The 18,060-nt window shown below is 38.0% G+C and overlaps 1 protein-coding gene across 2 annotated transcripts in view; it reads left to right on the top strand.

Moving 5' to 3' along the window:
* The window catches only part of MYPN (myopalladin), a 75,689-nt gene that overhangs the window by 6,954 nt on the left and 50,675 nt on the right, over positions 1-18,060 (top strand). The window contains exons 2-3 of one of the 2 annotated variants that reach the window (XM_007167805.3): positions 1,531-2,433; positions 16,557-16,732. In XM_007167805.3, the coding sequence (XP_007167867.2) occupies positions 1,532-2,433; positions 16,557-16,732 (1,078 nt within the window). In that variant the 5' untranslated portion in view covers position 1,531. Of the gene's footprint in view, positions 1-1,525; positions 2,434-16,556; positions 16,733-18,060 lie in introns of those variants that run through there. The other variant, XM_028162980.2, reaches the window with a different exon arrangement.

Below are 18,060 nucleotides of genomic sequence, written 5' to 3'. Positions count from 1 at the left end.
AATCTTTTTTTAAGGCACAGTAAACCTCACCCAAACAAGTGGCTCCAGTAGTGTTAATCTCAGGCTATGGCAAGCATATGAAAAAACATTTTGCTGTAGGTGATCCTTTTAGCCATCTTTAATTGTCCTCTCAAGGTGACTGCCTACCTTGTCAATTTAGAGGTTAGTTTTAGATAGCACTCTAAAAGTTTGAGAACTAGGGCAGTCCCTCGGAAGCCCTATTTGTAATATTTTGTGATATTACAAATATTTTTATTTATTATATGAGGCTGTCATATAAAAGAAAGAAGAGAAATTAACTGAAATAAATTTTGTCATAGAATGTTAAAGCCGGAAAATATTTAGGAGATTACTTTCCTCTCCATCTTCCAAGCACAAGGCACACAGTAAGCCAAGAATGGCAGATAGTCTTCATCTCCATTACCATCTCTGAGTGGCGCGTGGTGGCTGAGGGACTGGAGAGTTAAAAAAGTGAAGGTCAATGGGAAGAATACTGTAATCAGTTAGCCACATCCCTTAAGGAGGAGAGAGAGGAGTAACAGCCTATGGGTTACAAGCTTGCTATCCTTCTAGTAAACGTGTGAGTGAATAAATGGGTATAACATTAATAATATGAAAGTAGTTTGCATTACCAAAATTTCTAGTCCAAGGGACTTTGAACAAAAGTTATTGTACTATTTTTATAAGACTTTAAGAATTATTTATTTTTGAATAAATATACCCATATAATTTATGTTAATATATAATTGATTAGAATATACTCGTATAATTACAATTTAAAAGTAAGAAAAGGGTATACAGTGAAAAGTGTCCTGTCTTGCACCCCACTTCCCTGGCTTCCATATCCCCTCTTCACCAATGTTAATTTAAGAGATTTTTTTAAAACCTAGGCTCTAACTCACACCTTTGTAGAAATTAAAATAATCATACCTTATTTGAAAAAACTAAATCATTATAGTTTTCAAGAGCACACGGAGCCTAAAAACAACACTGAATTTAAACAACTTGTCTCTAGTCATAAAATAAAAGCATTATTTATTTTCATGAGCTAGATCAAGTTTATATTTTCAGTAACTAGATGAGATTATATTGTCAACATCTTTTAATTTCTGTTATTTTATTACATTCAGGGTAAGGGGGAGAGGATGGAGGGAAAACTCTCTGTGTATGAAAGCACTTTAAAACTAAAAACCCCTTACAGATATTATCAAAATTATGTTTAGAAATTACATTTAATATCTCTATAGTTATAGCATAGCTTTCAAAATTGAACTTGTATTTAAAGAATTTAATAAAGTGATAATCACCCATGTCCAATTTCAGGGAAACCTCATTCAGTTCCTCTCCATTTTACAATTTGAGAATAATAATCTTTAAGTCTTTAAAGTAAATTTTGTGAAAGTATCAAAACTAGGCAATTTTTATTTTCAGATTTAAGTTCTTAAGCATCTATCATGCTGTAATAAACATAGACTTGTTATTCTGTAGAAATGATCCAAACTTTTTGTTATTATTGCTATTTTGTGACAGCATGCAAGACGACAGCCTAGAAGCTTCTACTTCCATATCTCAGCTTCTAAGAGAGAGCTATTTAGCTGAAACTAGACATCAGGGAAACAATGAGAGGAGTCGAGCAGAGCCTTCCTCCAACTCTTTCCATTTTGGCAGTCCTTCTGGAGCTGCTGAAGGTGGAGGAGGCCAAGATGACCTTCCAGATCTTTCAGCCTTTCTGAGCCAAGAAGAATTAGATGAAAGCGTCAATTTGGCAAGACTGGCAATCAATCATGACCCTTTGGAGAAAGCAGATGAAGCCCAAGCTAGAAGATGTTTTTCTTCTGATCAGATGAAACACTCACCTAAATCAAGTTTTGACCCTAACTTCTGCCAGGATAACTCTCGAAGTCCTACCAACTCTAAAGAGAGCCTCCAGGAGGCAAAAAGGCCACAGTATAGTTCTGAAACCCAGTCCAAAAAAGTATTCTTAAATAAGGCTGCCGATTTCATTGAAGAGCTGTCATCCCTTTTCAAAGCCCATAGCTCCAAAAGGATTAGACCTCGTGCCTGCAAAAACCACAAGAATAAATTGGAATCTCAAAGCAAAGTTATGCAGGAAAACAGCTCCAGTTTCTCAGATCTGTCAGAAAGAAGAGAAAGATCTTCTGTTCCCATCCCTATCCCTGCAGATACCAGGGATAATGAAGTGAACCATGCCCTTGAACAGCAGGAAGCCAAGAGGCGCGAAGCTGAGCAGGCTGCCAGTGAGGCAGATGGGGGAGACACCACCCCGGGGTCTTCTCCTTCGTCTTTGTACTATGAAGAACCTCTGGGGCAACCTCCCCGGTTCACTCAAAAGTTACGGAGCAGAGAAGTTCCAGAAGGAACCAGAGTACAGTTGGATTGCATAGTGGTAGGAATTCCACCACCTGAAGTAAGGTAAAAATGTCCCATTAGTAATGTTTGGTAATTACTTTCCATCTACTGTGATCCTCTTCATTTTATCTTTCACGTGTGTGGTTTCAAAAATTATATACTCCCTTTGAGTCAGAGTTTAAAGCAACACTGTCTAAGAGAAGTGTAATATTAGACATACATGCAATTTAAAATTTTCTAGTCATCACATTTTTTAAAAATAAAAAGAACTGGGTGAAATTAATTTTAAAAAATATATTATTTAACCAATATATTAAAAATATTACCATTTCAACATGTAATCAATATAAAAATTATTAATAGGATATTTTACATTCCTTTTGTCACCAGGGCTTCAAAACTCAATGTGAATTCTGCACTTACAGCACATCTCAGTTTGGATGCTAAATTTTCCTAGGAAATACTTAATGTGCATTTAGATTTCAAAAAAATGTAGTTGAAAAAGTAGATTGTAAGACCCAAGTTGTTCCAAACATACTTAAAAGTTCTGTAAGAACTGAATTGAGTATTGGCTTTTACATTTAAATTAATTAAAATTAAACACAATTAAAAATTCAGTTCCTCAGATGCACTGGCCACATTTCAAGTGCCCAATACCACATGTGGCTAATGAACATGTATTAGAACAGGTCTACAGCCTGTAGCTTAAAAAACGAAGTATTTATGACCTATACTCAATGAATACCTGTGGTATTTTTTTAATTAAAAAAAAAACCAAATAATAGAATAAAGTCTGATAGAATAAAGGTAGAATAAGGCTGTGGCAAAGATCAATTTAAAGATTTATTTTACATGTATTGTATTTATTATATACTTTTTGATATCCACTTAATGAGCACTCTTCTCCCTAATGCCCAAGTCTTTCCCTAATATGACTGATGAGTAGAAAGGATATTCATCTTTTATGTGTCTACCATCAGCTTTTCTGTGAAGTAAGTAAAGCTTAAGCTTCAAGGCTCTTCATGTGCACAGGCTACATCCAATTTTGTGATCTAATTTTATTTTATTTTTTTAAGAGGTCTTTACACTTTTATGAGCTTCAGGCCCCACAAAATCTGGATCCAGCCTTAACTCCCAGGGTGACATTTGCTACCTCTTGTATTATAATGTAATAATATATGAATAATGTGCTGGAAATATATTACTTTTATAGAGAATTACTGGTATTTAGAGTCCTATAAGAGTTACTTTGCCTCCCTAACCACCTAATTACTACTAGAATACTACTTAACATTTATTCTAGTTATGTAAGCAGGGCCTCATCTTCTTTTTGCAAAATATTCATATTATAGGGTAGTAATAGCACTAGTATTAATAATATCTTTAATTATGTATTCCTATTGATTAAAGGGATTTTAGTATAAAAACATATTCGTATATTGAATTTTGCTTTTCAGAGTCAACATAAGGCAATATTAAATATTATTTCTACAATGGCGTATACATTTTTACTATCTAGTTATCCAACTGACCTCCTTGAGGGCAGGGGTTCTATTGTTTTACCTTTGGATCTTGAGCACCAAGCATGGCTTCTAGCCTATAGTAGTTATGCATAATATAGTAGTCACTAAGTTATGAGTAAACTAACGCATAAAGAAACAGGAAAACAAGAAACTCAACTTAGATTTAAATCAGGAGTGATACAGTTGGACTAAGATGTGGCAAAGGGTTGGAACTGCACAACACAGGGCAGTGTCTACCCTTCTACTCTATGCAAGCCTGATGACACTCCCTGGAACTCTGGTCAGTAATGTTGGCAAGATGTCATCATAGCACCATGATGTATACCACCCAGTGGCATCTGGTCAGTCTAAGTAAGTTGGTAAGCACTCAAGTTACGGCACACATACAACTTACTTAGATTAATCCTATCCATTCCACTAGTTTCTGGTCATAGATTGGACTCTTTCAAAAAAATTAGACCAGATCATTCAAGACTCATCCTCCCCATTCTCGACCATGACAATCTCAGATACAAAAAAGACTTCAGTGCTCCCGTGAGAAAAACTACCCAGGAAGAATTACAAAATACCCATGCCTTGAAAAACAAAGTAACCTGGTGGTCACTCAGAAACTACTCAATCAACCAATTAAACATTTACAAATTTAAAAGTGAAAGAAATACACACAACTTCCATGTAGCAATACTAATTTTTACCTGGAGAGCATTTCTTCAGTGATAGAATTCATGCCTGTATCCCAACCACTGTTTTGGTGGCAGGAAATTAATATGTACTCACTAAGTATTTTCTGAATTTCATGACAGTAATCATATTAAGAAAAAACTTAGGATTTTCCAAATAGACTATTAGCTGTCATTATTTTCCTAAGTACAGAACTTACATAACTCTAATCACAAAGCAAATATGTATTGAGCTTTTGCTCTAAACTCAGCACTGTGACCAGTGCAATGACAGAGACGATATAAATGTGTCCCTGCTCTCAAGGAACTTGCAATCCAGTTAAAGAAATCATCCTAACTCTACTCAGTACTCTGTAATGACCTACATGGGAAAAGAACCTAAAAAAGAGTGGATATATGTATATGTACAACTGATTCACTTTGCTATACAGGAGAAACTAACACAACACTGTAAATGAACTATACTCCAATAAAAAAAATAATGATAATAAAAAGAAATCATCCTAACTTTTATAGGACAACCATAAGACTATCAGACTTCAGAGAAGGTCTGGAGGACTAGAAAGGTCAAAGAAGACTTCAGAGACATAAGGGGATTTTAGTTGAACCTTGAAGAGTAAGAAGAAGTTAGGTAGAAATTTAACTCATTTATTCATTCAACAAATACCTACTGAGTTACTAAAGTGACTCATTGATGGTACAAAACAATTGGGAGCTATTGGAGGTCAGGGACCTTGTTTTGAAACCAAGTCTAAAACTCTTCTAAGAGGGCAGCTCACAGTCTAATAGAGGAATCAGACAGACATATAATCAAAACATTGCAATACTGTGTAATAAGGGCTGTAACAGAAGTATGTATAGGATGCAATGGCAGCTCAAAGGAAGATGTGATATTTTGCCTGAAGTGCAGGATGAAGGAAGCATTAACGCTGGAGGTGCCACTTTAGTTGAGAAAACTAAGGGTGGAAGAGGAAAGCAAGGGGAAAGGCCTAGAGACGAATGTTTTCAGGGAACTGCAAGTACTTGGCTATGTGACGAACATGGGATAACAGGTGAGGAAAGATGAGAGAAAAGACGGAAGAAGCAGGCAGAGGGACAGGTCCTTTCAGGCCAGGTCAACTCAACATGTTTACATAAAAGTACAGATGCTGGAATAGTAATAATATCTTTAGATGACAGTGAGGAGACTGAACTAACTGGAAAACAGTGGAGCCAGATGATTTCGAAAAGCCTTGAAAGCAAAGTAGAATAGTTCAGAAGTGGTATCAAAAGCAAGTGGAAAACATTTAAGGTTGTGTATAAGGACATACTAAGATGAAAGGGAGAATTTAAGTAGAGTTAGCCTGGAAGAATGAGTTAGACCCCAAAAGAATGGAGCCATGAGGCCACTTAGGAAGCTGTGAAGGGTATTCCAGGCATCAGATGCTCTGATCAGACCAGGGTAGGGGTAGTGCGAAAGCAGAGAAAAGATGTGAGAGGGCAATATTTAGAATAAAAGAAACCAAGCTGAACTTGGTGACCGACTAGACAGGACGGATGAGTTTGAAGCTGGGTACCTGAGAGAACTCTGGGGTCACTGTCAAGGTCTGAGAAACTGGAGGAGGTGGATGATTTGAGTCTGAGGAGATGGAGGGACCATATCCAGTAGACAGTCAGAAATGCAGGATTGAAGGTCAAATGAGAGAGTAGTGGAACTGGAGACATTCCAAGGAATGCCCTGGACACTGGGAAATTTGGACACAGTATCTCTGGCATTACAAAGGGACTATAAATACAGGTAACACTTGGAACTAACTTCTAGCTGTGCTAGACTGGGCCAGGGTTTTCCAACCTTCTTTTGGCAGTAATTCCTCCCCCCATTTTTCTCCCCACAGTAAATCCATTACCTTACCCCAATACATACTTCACACACACACACACACTTTTTTTTTTCTTTTCTTTTTTTAAAATTTTTTATTGAAGTATAGTTGCTTTACAATATTGTGTTAGTTTCTGCTCTATAGCAACATACACACACTTTTTAAAGATAAAATTAGTGCTTCTCGGATTGAAGAGAGTTGGGGTGGAGGAGAGCATGCAGTCCTACCTTGCTCACCACTGAAATTCCTAAAGCATCTCCATAGAACCCAGGAGCACAGATTTTGATTTGGAGAACGCCTTTAAAAATGCATTAAAATAATGAGACACTTTGGTTTGCCATAAAGGAAAACACAGTCAAAAAGAAAAGTATCCTTTTTGCTATTTTTGCAAGAAAATGTAATATATATACCTGGCAACTGAGGTCTAACCTTGTATGTGTGTGCCTCTTTGTGTTCTCAGTATTCTACCCATGTTTTTATAACCCTAGTTTAGCAAATTGAAGAATCCTTTTTGCCTATATTTGTTGATTTCCAAGTTGACTGGGAAGAAATTGTTTTGTTTTGTAAGGGTAGGATCCTATATCATTAAAGCTAGCTGTTTTTGAAAACTTGTTAATCTTGAACGTAGCTTCATTGGAGGAGCTGAAATACATTCATGCGTTACCCACAGATGAAAGAGTCTGCAGGAATTCACAGCAAATGGCCATGATCCCTTTTTGTATCCTGACTCAAAATTCTTTTCCCAGGAATGTACAGCTGGGTCACACTAAGTATGTTTGCTTGTACATAACCCTCTGAAGCAGCAAAAATTTACCTTTTATAGATGCTGATATCTGCTTTGGCTATTAAGTTTTTGCTATAGCTACTTCTGGACATTTGCCTATAAGTGGCGTGCTGAGGAAATAAAAAAGGAAATAAATTAGCTGTAAAGACAAAGGATGCTTGGGAATTCCCTGGCGGTCCAGTGGTTAGGACTCCACGCTTGCACTGTCAAGGGCACCGGCTAAGATCTCACAAGCCGCGTGGCGTGACCAAAAAAAAAAAGGCAAAGGATGTTTTAAATGATATAGGGAAATTTTAAAATATTATAAATAATTATATATGATATGTAATGTAAAATATTATATAAACATTTTAAAACATTACATTATTTAGGGGCATTTTCTTCTACCTTTTGGGAAAATCTATATACTTTCATTTACTCATTCATGCAACAAATATTAAGCGTTTATTATGTGCCATGTACTGTTACAGGCAATAAGATTAAAGCAGCGAACAAGGAAAATTCCCTGCCTTCATGGATCTTAGAATCTAGAAAAGAACACAGACAAAAATTCCAGTGATTATATAATTACAATTGTGATAAATGTTATAAAGGAGGGTGCATAAAGCAAAGGGACCAAACCTTGTGAATGGGTTGGGGAAGGTTTTCCTAAAAAGTGGTGTTTAAGCTGAGACATAAAAGATGACTAGGAGTTAGGCCAGCAAAGCGGAGTTTAGGGAAAAGTGTTGCAGGGTGAGGGAATAACAAATTTGAGGCAGTGAGACAATGGTTAACTTTAAGGAATTGAAGGAACTGATGTCACCAGAACATAAACAGTGAGGAGGAAATGGTCTGGGATAAGTTCAGAGAGGGGGGACAGAGGCTAGATTTCAAGAGCCTCCCAGAACAAGCTACTCAAAGTGGGTCCCTGGACCAGCAGGTCAGCATCACCTGGAGCCTTGGTGGATATGCAAATTTGCAGGTTCCACCTTGGACCTACTGAATTAGGATCTCTAGAGCGCAGGCCCAGACATGTGTGCTTTAATAAAGTGCCGTTTGTTTCTGTGCTGAGAACTTCTGCAATCTCTATAGAGGCCTCCTCACCCGGGGGGGCTGGCCCCTTGTTCTGCTCCTTGACCTGAATGTTGTCATCTCTACTGAATGTTCTAGCACCTGCCCCTCAGTCCCTACTCCAACAGTACACCCCTCACAGCCTCTTTCTGTTCGTGTCACTCACCCTAGCAGGTGGTTCTTTGAGGTAGATCTGTTTTGAGATAGAAAACCAAGCTAATTTCTGTGGTGTCCACTTGGCCCATGGGAAAACCCACATCTTTGCCCTCACAAACTTTGGAAATGTTGGCGGTTTCCAATGCAGCCCTCTCTTCTTGCTCTTCCCTCTTGGACAATGCTAAATATCATTTCACCTTAAAAGTTTTTGAGGCAAGAGCTGGGTAAAGCCTCTGTACCACCACCAACTCCAGAGGCTGCAAGTCAAGATCTCCAAGGGATTCTGTAGACGTCCCTGTCACTTGCCTACTAACCTTCTCTATTCAATCTCTCAACCTCCTCATCTATACTCCCAAAGTAGACAAGGATCACCAGATGGAATTTTCTGAATTGTTTTACAAGTGCATTTTGAATAGATACTGAAGAATACCTACAATATGGATATATTATAAGAATAATAGCACAAATATCTGTGTGCCTGCCTTACTATCATTTTTAAATCTAGTGTCTTCCTGATCCTGTCCCTTCCTCCCTGCTCAGAGGTAACCCCTAGCCCAAATCATGTGTTTTCTCTTTAAATTTTTCTTAACAGTTTTCCTTCATAATTTTACAACATATCCTTATGTCCTTAAACAATTTGGTACAGAAGTATTTACAGGTGAAATGACACAAAGTCCTATATTTACATTAAAATAAGTCAAAGTGGGGAAAAGAGGAATGTGTAAAAGAAACACATCTGCCATTTGTTGAAGTTCAGTGATGCGTGCGCAGGGGTTCATTATACAGCTGCTCTACTTTGTGTACATTTGTAAGTTTCCATAATAAAGAGTTTAAAAAATATTTTTAATTTTACTGTTGTAAAATTCTCATGTAAGTGGAATCATAATGTACGTATTCCTCTGCTACTTGCATTTTTTTTCTCTAAAAAGTATATCTGTGATGGCTGCGTGTAACTCTCATTCATTCACTTTCACTGCTACATAGTATTTTACTTTAAGGTGAGAAAATTGTATCACTGATGTACATTTGGGTTGTTTTCAGTTATTTTCCTAATAGGAACAATGTTATTATAAATGTTCTAGCATAGTCTCCTCGTGTACGAGTATGTCTAGGCATGGAATTGCTGGCAGAGTATGTACAATTTCAACTTTATAATAACACCAGATTATTTTCCAAAGGAATTGTTTCAATTTACATTCCAACCAACATTACATAAGTGTTCTGGTTGTTCTACATTGTTGCCAATATGGATATTATCAGATGTTTTAATTTTTGCAACTCTGATAGGTATGAAGGCTTCTTGTGATTTTAATTTTCATTTTCACAGTTACTAATGAGGTTGAGATTTTTAAAAATATGTTTATTGATCATTTAGGGTTCATTTTCTATGTAGGGTCTGTTTACATCTTTCACTCGTTTTTCTATCAGTTTGTTCTTTTCTTATTGATTTGTAAGAATTTTTAAAATATGATTAGGAAACTAATCATATGACATTATGTGTTATGAAAATATTCTCTCCCCATTTGATCTTTCTTTATGGTATCTTTTGATAATTAGATATTTTTAACTTTAGTGTCAAATTAACTGACGTTTCCTTTATGGTTTTGGTTTTTATAGTTTGAGTCTAGTGTACCAAGAATTTTCCACCTGGAAGAACTCAATAAATGTTAATAAAAGTTAAAGCATAGACATAACCGTCCCACCTGTAACCCCAAACTCCTATGAGTGAAATATAGCCATTGGACATGAAAACTTAAGTTGGTTAACTCAGTAGTGGTCAAACAGGACATACAAAACACTGAATTGTGTTACAAAATCCAACATAACTTTGAGTCCTGTTAGAAAATGTCTACTATTATATACTCCAGTTGCACTCTCTATATGAAGAGTCATTCTGATGCATGGAGAGAGCTGAAGATGTCAGTAAGTAAATAAACTACCTTTTGGCTATTTCAGGGCTTACACTCTTTACTTAAGAGATCAGGCATCTAGTCCCCAAGGCTTCTTTTTTTTTTTTTTTTTTCTTTCTAAACTCTTCTTTAGAGAAAGCAAAGATGGTCACCCCGAATTCCACGCTGGGAAGGAGGCACATGGTGACTTTCTTTCTTTCTTTTTTTTTTAAGAGCTCCTGACTTATTTATTTATTTATTTACTTAATTTTTTTTTTTTTTTTTTTTTTTGGCTGTGTTGGGTCTTTGTTTCTGTGCGAGGGCTTTCTCTAGTTGTGGCAAGCGGGGGCCACTCTTCATCGCGGTGCGCGGGCTTTTCACTGTCGCGGCCTCTCTTGTTGCGGAGCACAGGCTCCAGACGCGCAGGCTCAGTAGTTGTGGCTCACGGGCCCAGTTGCTCCGCGGCATGTGGGATCTTCCCAGACCAGGGCTCGAACCCGTGTCCCCTGCATTGGCAGGCAGATTCTCAACCACTGCGCCACCAGGGAAGCCCCCCCAAGGCTTCTTGAAAAATGAAAATGAAACAGACTTGAGGCTATAATAATCTTAATTTGAATTCATTCACTTAACATCCATACAACAAACATCTTTTGGAACAGCTATGTCGTGCCATACGCTGTGCTAGGAACCAGATAAACAAGTGGTAAAGCGAACAAACATGATCATCTCTGCCCTGTGGTGTTTACTGTCCAGTAAGGGAGAGAGATATTAAACAAATAAACCTATAAGTAAACATATAATTATAAGTGATATGTAGGTTCTGTGAAGTAAACAAACAGGGTATTAGGAGAGGCAGTAATAGGAGGTGGAACAGGGACATTGGAAAGGCTGGGTCAGGGTTAACAGAAGGCTCTGAGTAATCATTCTTTTAATGAGCATTATTACTGGTGAGCCACAATAACACATTCAAATTATGTTTAGGAGTTGTTAATGGGCTAACACAATGAGTCATAATATTTAGCCACACCATATTTTAGACAAAATAGTAACCTAAGAGCAGAATGGTGATATGTAGCTTAAAAGTCCAGTTAAATCTGAAAAATGTGTCTCTTCAGTGTCTTCATTCCCAGGCTTGGTAGCTAGCCAAATCAGCAGGTCTGGCAAGCTGTCCTTAGTGCATTAAAGATGGAGCCTTCTTTATCATTTGGACTTGTCCCATTTCCCCAGATCACTGACTCATTTCTGCTGAACCATGAATCATGTCTGGCAACCACTGCCATTCTGTAAGTGTCATGAAGATTTGGAGTTCTAAAAACATGCATCTGGGCAGGGTACTTCTATGAAAGCATTCCCTAACATGGATAGATGTTTGAGGAGAGCATGCTTCCTCCTTCCCCTCTAAAGTCTTCAGAGTAGCTGGGTAAATTTTAATTTCTTTTCAGAAGGCAGCCTGACGGGTGCATTATTTCTGAGTGGGTCATGGTGTTAAAGTAAGAATGACAGCGGTTACTAGCTGTCCTTTGGGGCTGGCTGAAGCCATCCTGGCCATCTGAGTAAGGACAAAAATGTTTCTGACAGAGAGTTTGGGCATTTGAATCACTCCACTTATCGCCTCCAGCTGTCCAATTGCTCAGAGATGTTTCCACTCTCATTTTGGTAAAGAAGAGAAATGTTATCCAAAGAAATGAGATAACCTTATAATGTTTATATAAGGGAAGGTGTTTGTTTGTTTTGAAATATTTATATTTGCCTTATCAAATTAATACAGGTACATTGCTTAACAAGTCAAATAATATTTAAAAATGGACCATTTTCAACTCTTTTTGCAGTTTCCTATTTATTCACCTCTAGATTTCTAAATTATATGCCAGTGGTTCTCAAACTTTTTGTTCTCAGGACCCCTTTACAGTCTAAAAAATTATTGAGATGCCAAAGAGGTTCTATGTGAATTATATCTATAATTATCATATTAGAAATTAAAACTGAGAAACATTTTAAATAGTTGTTTACTTATTCCTTTTAAAATAACAGTGATAAACATGCTCATATAAATAATTTTATGAAAAGTAACTGTATTTTCCCAAAAAAATATTTGAGTGAGAAGAGTGGCATTGTTTCACGTTTTCTGCAAACCTCGTTAATGTCTGGCGTAATAGAAGACAGCTAGATTGTCCTATCTACTTCTGCACTTGGTTTGCTGTGATATGTTGTCTGGGTGGCAGTAAACTTTAAAAATCTGGCATTGTACAGATATGTAGCTGGAAGCAGGAGGAATACTTTAATAGCCCTTTCAGATAATGTGGCTATTCTGATTTGATACTACATGAAAATTCAACTGCAGTAGTTTCTTAAAGGTTAGTTGCAATGTGAAATCTGAAACCATACCAATGAACTTTTGTACCCTGCTGTACTAAAACCCTTTGTCTGTCTTGAACTTTGAATGGATAACATCACGCATTGGTCATTTGGAAAATGAGTAATGTAGATCTTCCAAATGTTGACACATTTTATTATATAATATTTAGAAAATCATATATGTTAATATCATGGATTTCATCAAAAATCTCTTTAAGTATTAGGAAGCCCTAAACTCACTATGGGAGATACAAGTTTTACAAAACTCTAATTTTTCCTTGAAAGCTCAAATGTTTTCCTTGGCAACAAATGGGATCAGTTATTTTTACTTGAAACAACAGGCTTACTTCCTTCATTTTTGAGAAAACGTCTGCCGAACACCCAAATCTGAATAACCATAATTTGTCAGCTGTTCTTTCAAGTTAAGATACTGTCTCATGCATTAAGTGCCTAGTTCAACTTAAAAAGCCACACAAGTGCTCTTCTGTATTCAGGAGAAACGCTTTATGCTTCTTCCCATTTCGCCACCCAGAATGTTAAAAAGACGTGGACTCAAGGCTGAGATGCAATAAATGTAATGACTTTTACTGCTTCATTGAGGACATTTTTAAGTGAACCTGGCTTTTTTTTTTTTAACTGCAAGTGTGGTGGTGAAGAACACAATGACCACTACTCAGTTTTATGCTGCTGAAGCACCAGCAATTTTACCCACTGTGGCTTTTGCACCATCAGTGTAAAATAATATCTTAGTATTACAGGAAAATAGTTTTGTCTTCACAGAAAGTGAAAGTGAAGAGAACCACCGTAATATGCTTATAAACCACTATTGCCTGGTATGCTGATGCTATTTTCTCTTTACTTCCTGTTCCAGAAGATGGTGGTTTAGCACCCCTTCACTAAACCAGAACCTCCATTGTTCCTTCCTTCATTGCCTCAGTATAATCATATCACACTCTTGTTTTAAAAAATTTAATGTTTAACTTCTTGTTACTATGTAAGTATTATTTTCTGCCAAGCCCAGTAGGGAAAAATGGCTGCTTCCTTGCTTGTATAACTTTTAATTTCCACCTGAGTTGATGACTCTCTTGTTTTTTTATGTGCTTAGCTCTGTGGTCCTATCACAATTCATCTCAGTTTTCCAATATATTTGTAAAACATTTCCTAAATACTCTGTTCCACGCAGTTAAGCCACCAGGCCCATCTATTTTTTACCCTTCTTCCTCTTGCTGCAACATGGAGCAGCTACTCACACAGCCAACAACTCAGCCTTCATCCTGGGGCAACTCCTAACTGCTCAGAAGACAGGATGCAACCTGCTGGGGGAATCTAAATGTTCATTTTCTAAACCTGGAATCAGTGACCCTATTTTAAGCTCTGTATCTCCCTCCTCCATTGTCAGTGTGTTTTCACACCCCCAAACTTGTATCTCTAAATCCTGAAACTTGCTGGGGTCCTGCTGCACAAATTGCCTTCTTTCACTGACATCCCCAAGTAGGCACTTAGTTTTCAGATTTTTCAACTCTCCTCACTTCTCATTCTGCTTTCCACCTTTCAAAAGTGTTTGAGGTCTCAGGTCTGCTGTTATCTCCCTTCCCATTCTTTTGGACCTTGTGCTTTTATCCCTTTAAAAACCTTCTTTATTCTCATTTTAGGGTCATTTCTGGTGGAGAGTGAAGATAAACACATGTTTTTCTGGACGCTCACTATTTGTATTTACAACTACCTTGCTCTGAGGGTTTGTTCATACAAGCTCCATGGGGTCTTGTTGAGATTTATGCTTTGGAAGATTTAGAAACCCATTTCAGCAGCTGCATGCACTGCTGCTGCCACAACAGATCAAACAATGGAATAGAATTTGATGAAGCAAATAAAATACTTACGAAATATTAACTATCAATTCTTTCCATCATTTGGTCTTTCAACAAATCCAACACAATTTTTCTGCATACCTACTATGTGCCAGGATGCTGCCGTAAGTGTGGGATTATATTGGTAAGACTGACAAGGTCCTCTCGTGGACTTTATAATATAGTAGGGGGAGCAAATAATAACAAAGTAAGCAAGCATATAAGATAATTTCGGATAATAATAAGTGCTATGAAGATAACACAAGAGGATAATGTGATAGTGTCTGAGGATAAAGAAGCTACATTAGGAAGAGGGTCAGGGACGGCCTCTTCGAGGAGGTGACATTTGAACTGAGGCCTGACTGATGAGAAGGGCCTATTTTTATAAAGACTGGGGGACAAGGATTACAGGAAGTACAAAAATCCTAATATGGAGAGTAGCTTAATGTGTTCACAGAATAGAAAAAAGACCAATGTGGTTGCAACACAGTAAAGGGAGAATGATGGGAGAAGGGATCCAGAAGTCCGAGCTGGGAGGCAGGTTTGGATGTTATCCCAAATAGAGGTGATACTTGAAACTAAGGGATGAGATAATGGCCAAAGGAGAAAGTGTACAGAAAACTGTACTAGGCAGTGTGGATGCTGCACGAGCTTGTAAGCCACCGTCCCTACCTTCAAAGAACTTACAATTTAGTGAAATTGGTGAGACAAGACAAATTCCCCAAATAGAGAATTATAAAAGACAGTATAAGGGAGATGGGCTCAGTGCTTTGCGATGACCTAGATGGGTAGGATAGGGAGGACGGGAGGGAGGCTCAAGAGGGAGGGGATATGGGGACATGTGTATGCATATGGCTGATTCACTTTGTTGTGCAACAGAAACTAACACGGTATTGTGAAGCAATTATACTCCAATAAAGATCTATTTTTTTAAAAAAAGACAGTATATAATCAAGGCTTGAATGACACAGTATAGTTTAAAAAAAAAAAGGGTAAAGTAACAATCATTGAGAATTGATGGTAAAAGGTGCTTTGTGTAGGATGTGATATCTGAGCCAAACTGATGGATAAGTTATATTTGCAGTAGCTGAAAGGTGAGGAAGAGAATCTCAGCTAGAGAGAAAAACATGAGCAGAGGCTTGAATGTAGGGGTGAATATGACATATTTATGGAACAGCAGAGAAAAGCTTAACTCTTGGGAAGCCGTTGAATAGGTGAGTTTTCTTAAATGTGCTTTAGAATCTTGCTTTATAAATGGTGGGAGGGAGGGGTTCAAGCACTGAGTGGTTAGATCTCAAATTACAATAAAGATTAACCATTGCCAGGACTCCTTAATTTTTGACATTGAATAATGGTAACGGTCTCCACCTAATTACTTTTTAATATGATGTTGATTAGTAATTATTACTTTAAAAATGAAAACAATTATAAAAAGGGGTACACTGAGACACCTCACCCCATCTGTCTTCATCCATCTTGTTTCCCCTCACCCCAATAGGAAGCCACTTTGATTTTCATTCCATTCTTTCCAGTTTTCCTCATGCATATGCAAACAACATGACTATATCTTATTTCTTGCCCCCTGTTTTAGTTTCCTAGGGCTACTATAACAAAGTACCACAAACTTGATGGCTTACACAACAGAAATGTACTGTCTCACACTTCTGGAGGCTAGGAGTCCAGAATCAAAGTATCAGCAGAGCCGTGCTCCCTCTGAGACTCTGAGAAGACTCCTTCCTTGTCTTTTCTAGCTTCTGGTGGTGGCGTTCCTTGGCATTCATTGGCTTGCAGCTGCATCACTTCAATTTCTTCTTTCAGTTGTATCATTCTTAATAGGAGCCACTTGCTAATTTCCTGAAAAAAGTGTCACTGGGATTTGAATCCTGCCACTTCTTCTCATTGTTACAACCAAATTATACAATAATAATGGGTTGTTAAATGTTTTGACTCTAAGTTTGCCACAGTTTTCTTCTCAGGGAATAGCTGCAGCCATTTATGTTATTAATTCTCACATTTCAGTCATGCCAATATTCTTCCTTGCAGGTGGTACTGTGAAGGCAAGGAGCTTGAAAATTCCCCAGACGTTCACATCATCCAGGCAGGAAATCTGCACTCACTGACCATTGCTGAAGCCTTTGAAGAGGACACAGGACGCTATTCCTGCTTTGCTTCTAACATCTATGGGACAGATTCAACTTCTGCTGAGATTTACATAGAAGGTAAAGCAAAAAAGTCTTGGAGCATGGCACTTACTAGTAAGATATATAGTTATAATAAATAAATATTTATCGAGGGCCTGCTCTACCACACACTCTTCAGTGGGGATAACAGCAGTGAGCCAAATAGACAAAAATCCCTAGGTTCGTGGATAGATGACATTTACATTGTAATAGGAGAGACAGAAAATAAATGAGATAAATAAAATATATCATATGTTAGGTACATGAAATGATTCTGATCATCAATTTCAATGTGTGTGTATCTCATGGGGGAGGCGGTTCCCACACCAGCAACAAGCAATTCTTCACGGCACCAATTTGGTTTCCTACAGTTTAACTCAATTCTGACGCATCTACCTGGAGATGGTGTCAGATCCAACAAGTTAAGGGCTCAGTCCCACAAGACTGCTCACCCCCACCCCCTTCAGATGCCAATCACACGTAGTAGGTTACCCACAACTTCTGTCTGACTTGGCTACAAATTGGAGGTTCTCACAAACCCCTCTTCGGGTTCAATTAATTTGCTAGGGTCGCTCACAGAACTCAGGGAAACACTTATTTATGTTTACCGGTTTACTACAGGGTGTGATAAAGGATATAGATGAACAGCCAGATGAAGAGATACACAGGGAAAGGTGGGAGGGTCCTGAGACCAGGAGCTCTGTCCCCGTGGAGTTGGGGTGCATCACCCTCCCAGTGTGCTTATGTTCACCAACCTAGAAGCTCTCCAAACCCCATACTATTAGAATTTTATGGAGGTGTCCTCACACAGGCATGATCAACTATTAACTCCATTTCCTGCCCTTCTACCCTCTCTGGAGCATGAGGTGTGGGGCTGAAAATTCCAAGCTTCAAATTATGGCTTGGTTTTCGGGTGACCAGCCCGCATCCGGGAGCCATCCCGAGTCACCTCATTAGAACAAAGGATGCTCCCAGTGCTCTCATCACTTAGGAATTTATTAGAGTTTTAGGAGCCCTGTGTCAGGGACCTGGCCAAAGACAAATATTAGAACAAGAGATGCTCCTAAGTGCTCATCACTTCGGGAATTATAAGGGTTTTAGAAGCTCTGTGCCGGGCACCAGGGGCAGAGACCAAAATATATGTTTTCTGTTATCTTACAGCATATATGAGCATATGAAAGAAATAGAAAGCAAGGAAAAGGGATAGGAAGTATGTGTATGTATATATGTGTGTGTGTTTGCATGCATGTGTGTGTATACAGGCAGACGTACAAGACCTCACTCACTGAGGGAGTGAGCCACAAAGATAGATATTCAAGGGAAAAACATTCTAGGCAGAGAAATCACTAAGTGCAGTGGCCCAGAAG

The sequence above is a fragment of the Balaenoptera acutorostrata genome, chromosome 16 (genome assembly GCF_949987535.1).
Source record: "Balaenoptera acutorostrata chromosome 16, mBalAcu1.1, whole genome shotgun sequence".
Taxonomy (NCBI): Eukaryota; Metazoa; Chordata; class Mammalia; order Artiodactyla; family Balaenopteridae; genus Balaenoptera; species Balaenoptera acutorostrata.
The sequence above is the reverse complement of the archived record's forward strand: the minus strand, read 5'-3'. Positions and strand labels throughout refer to the sequence as shown.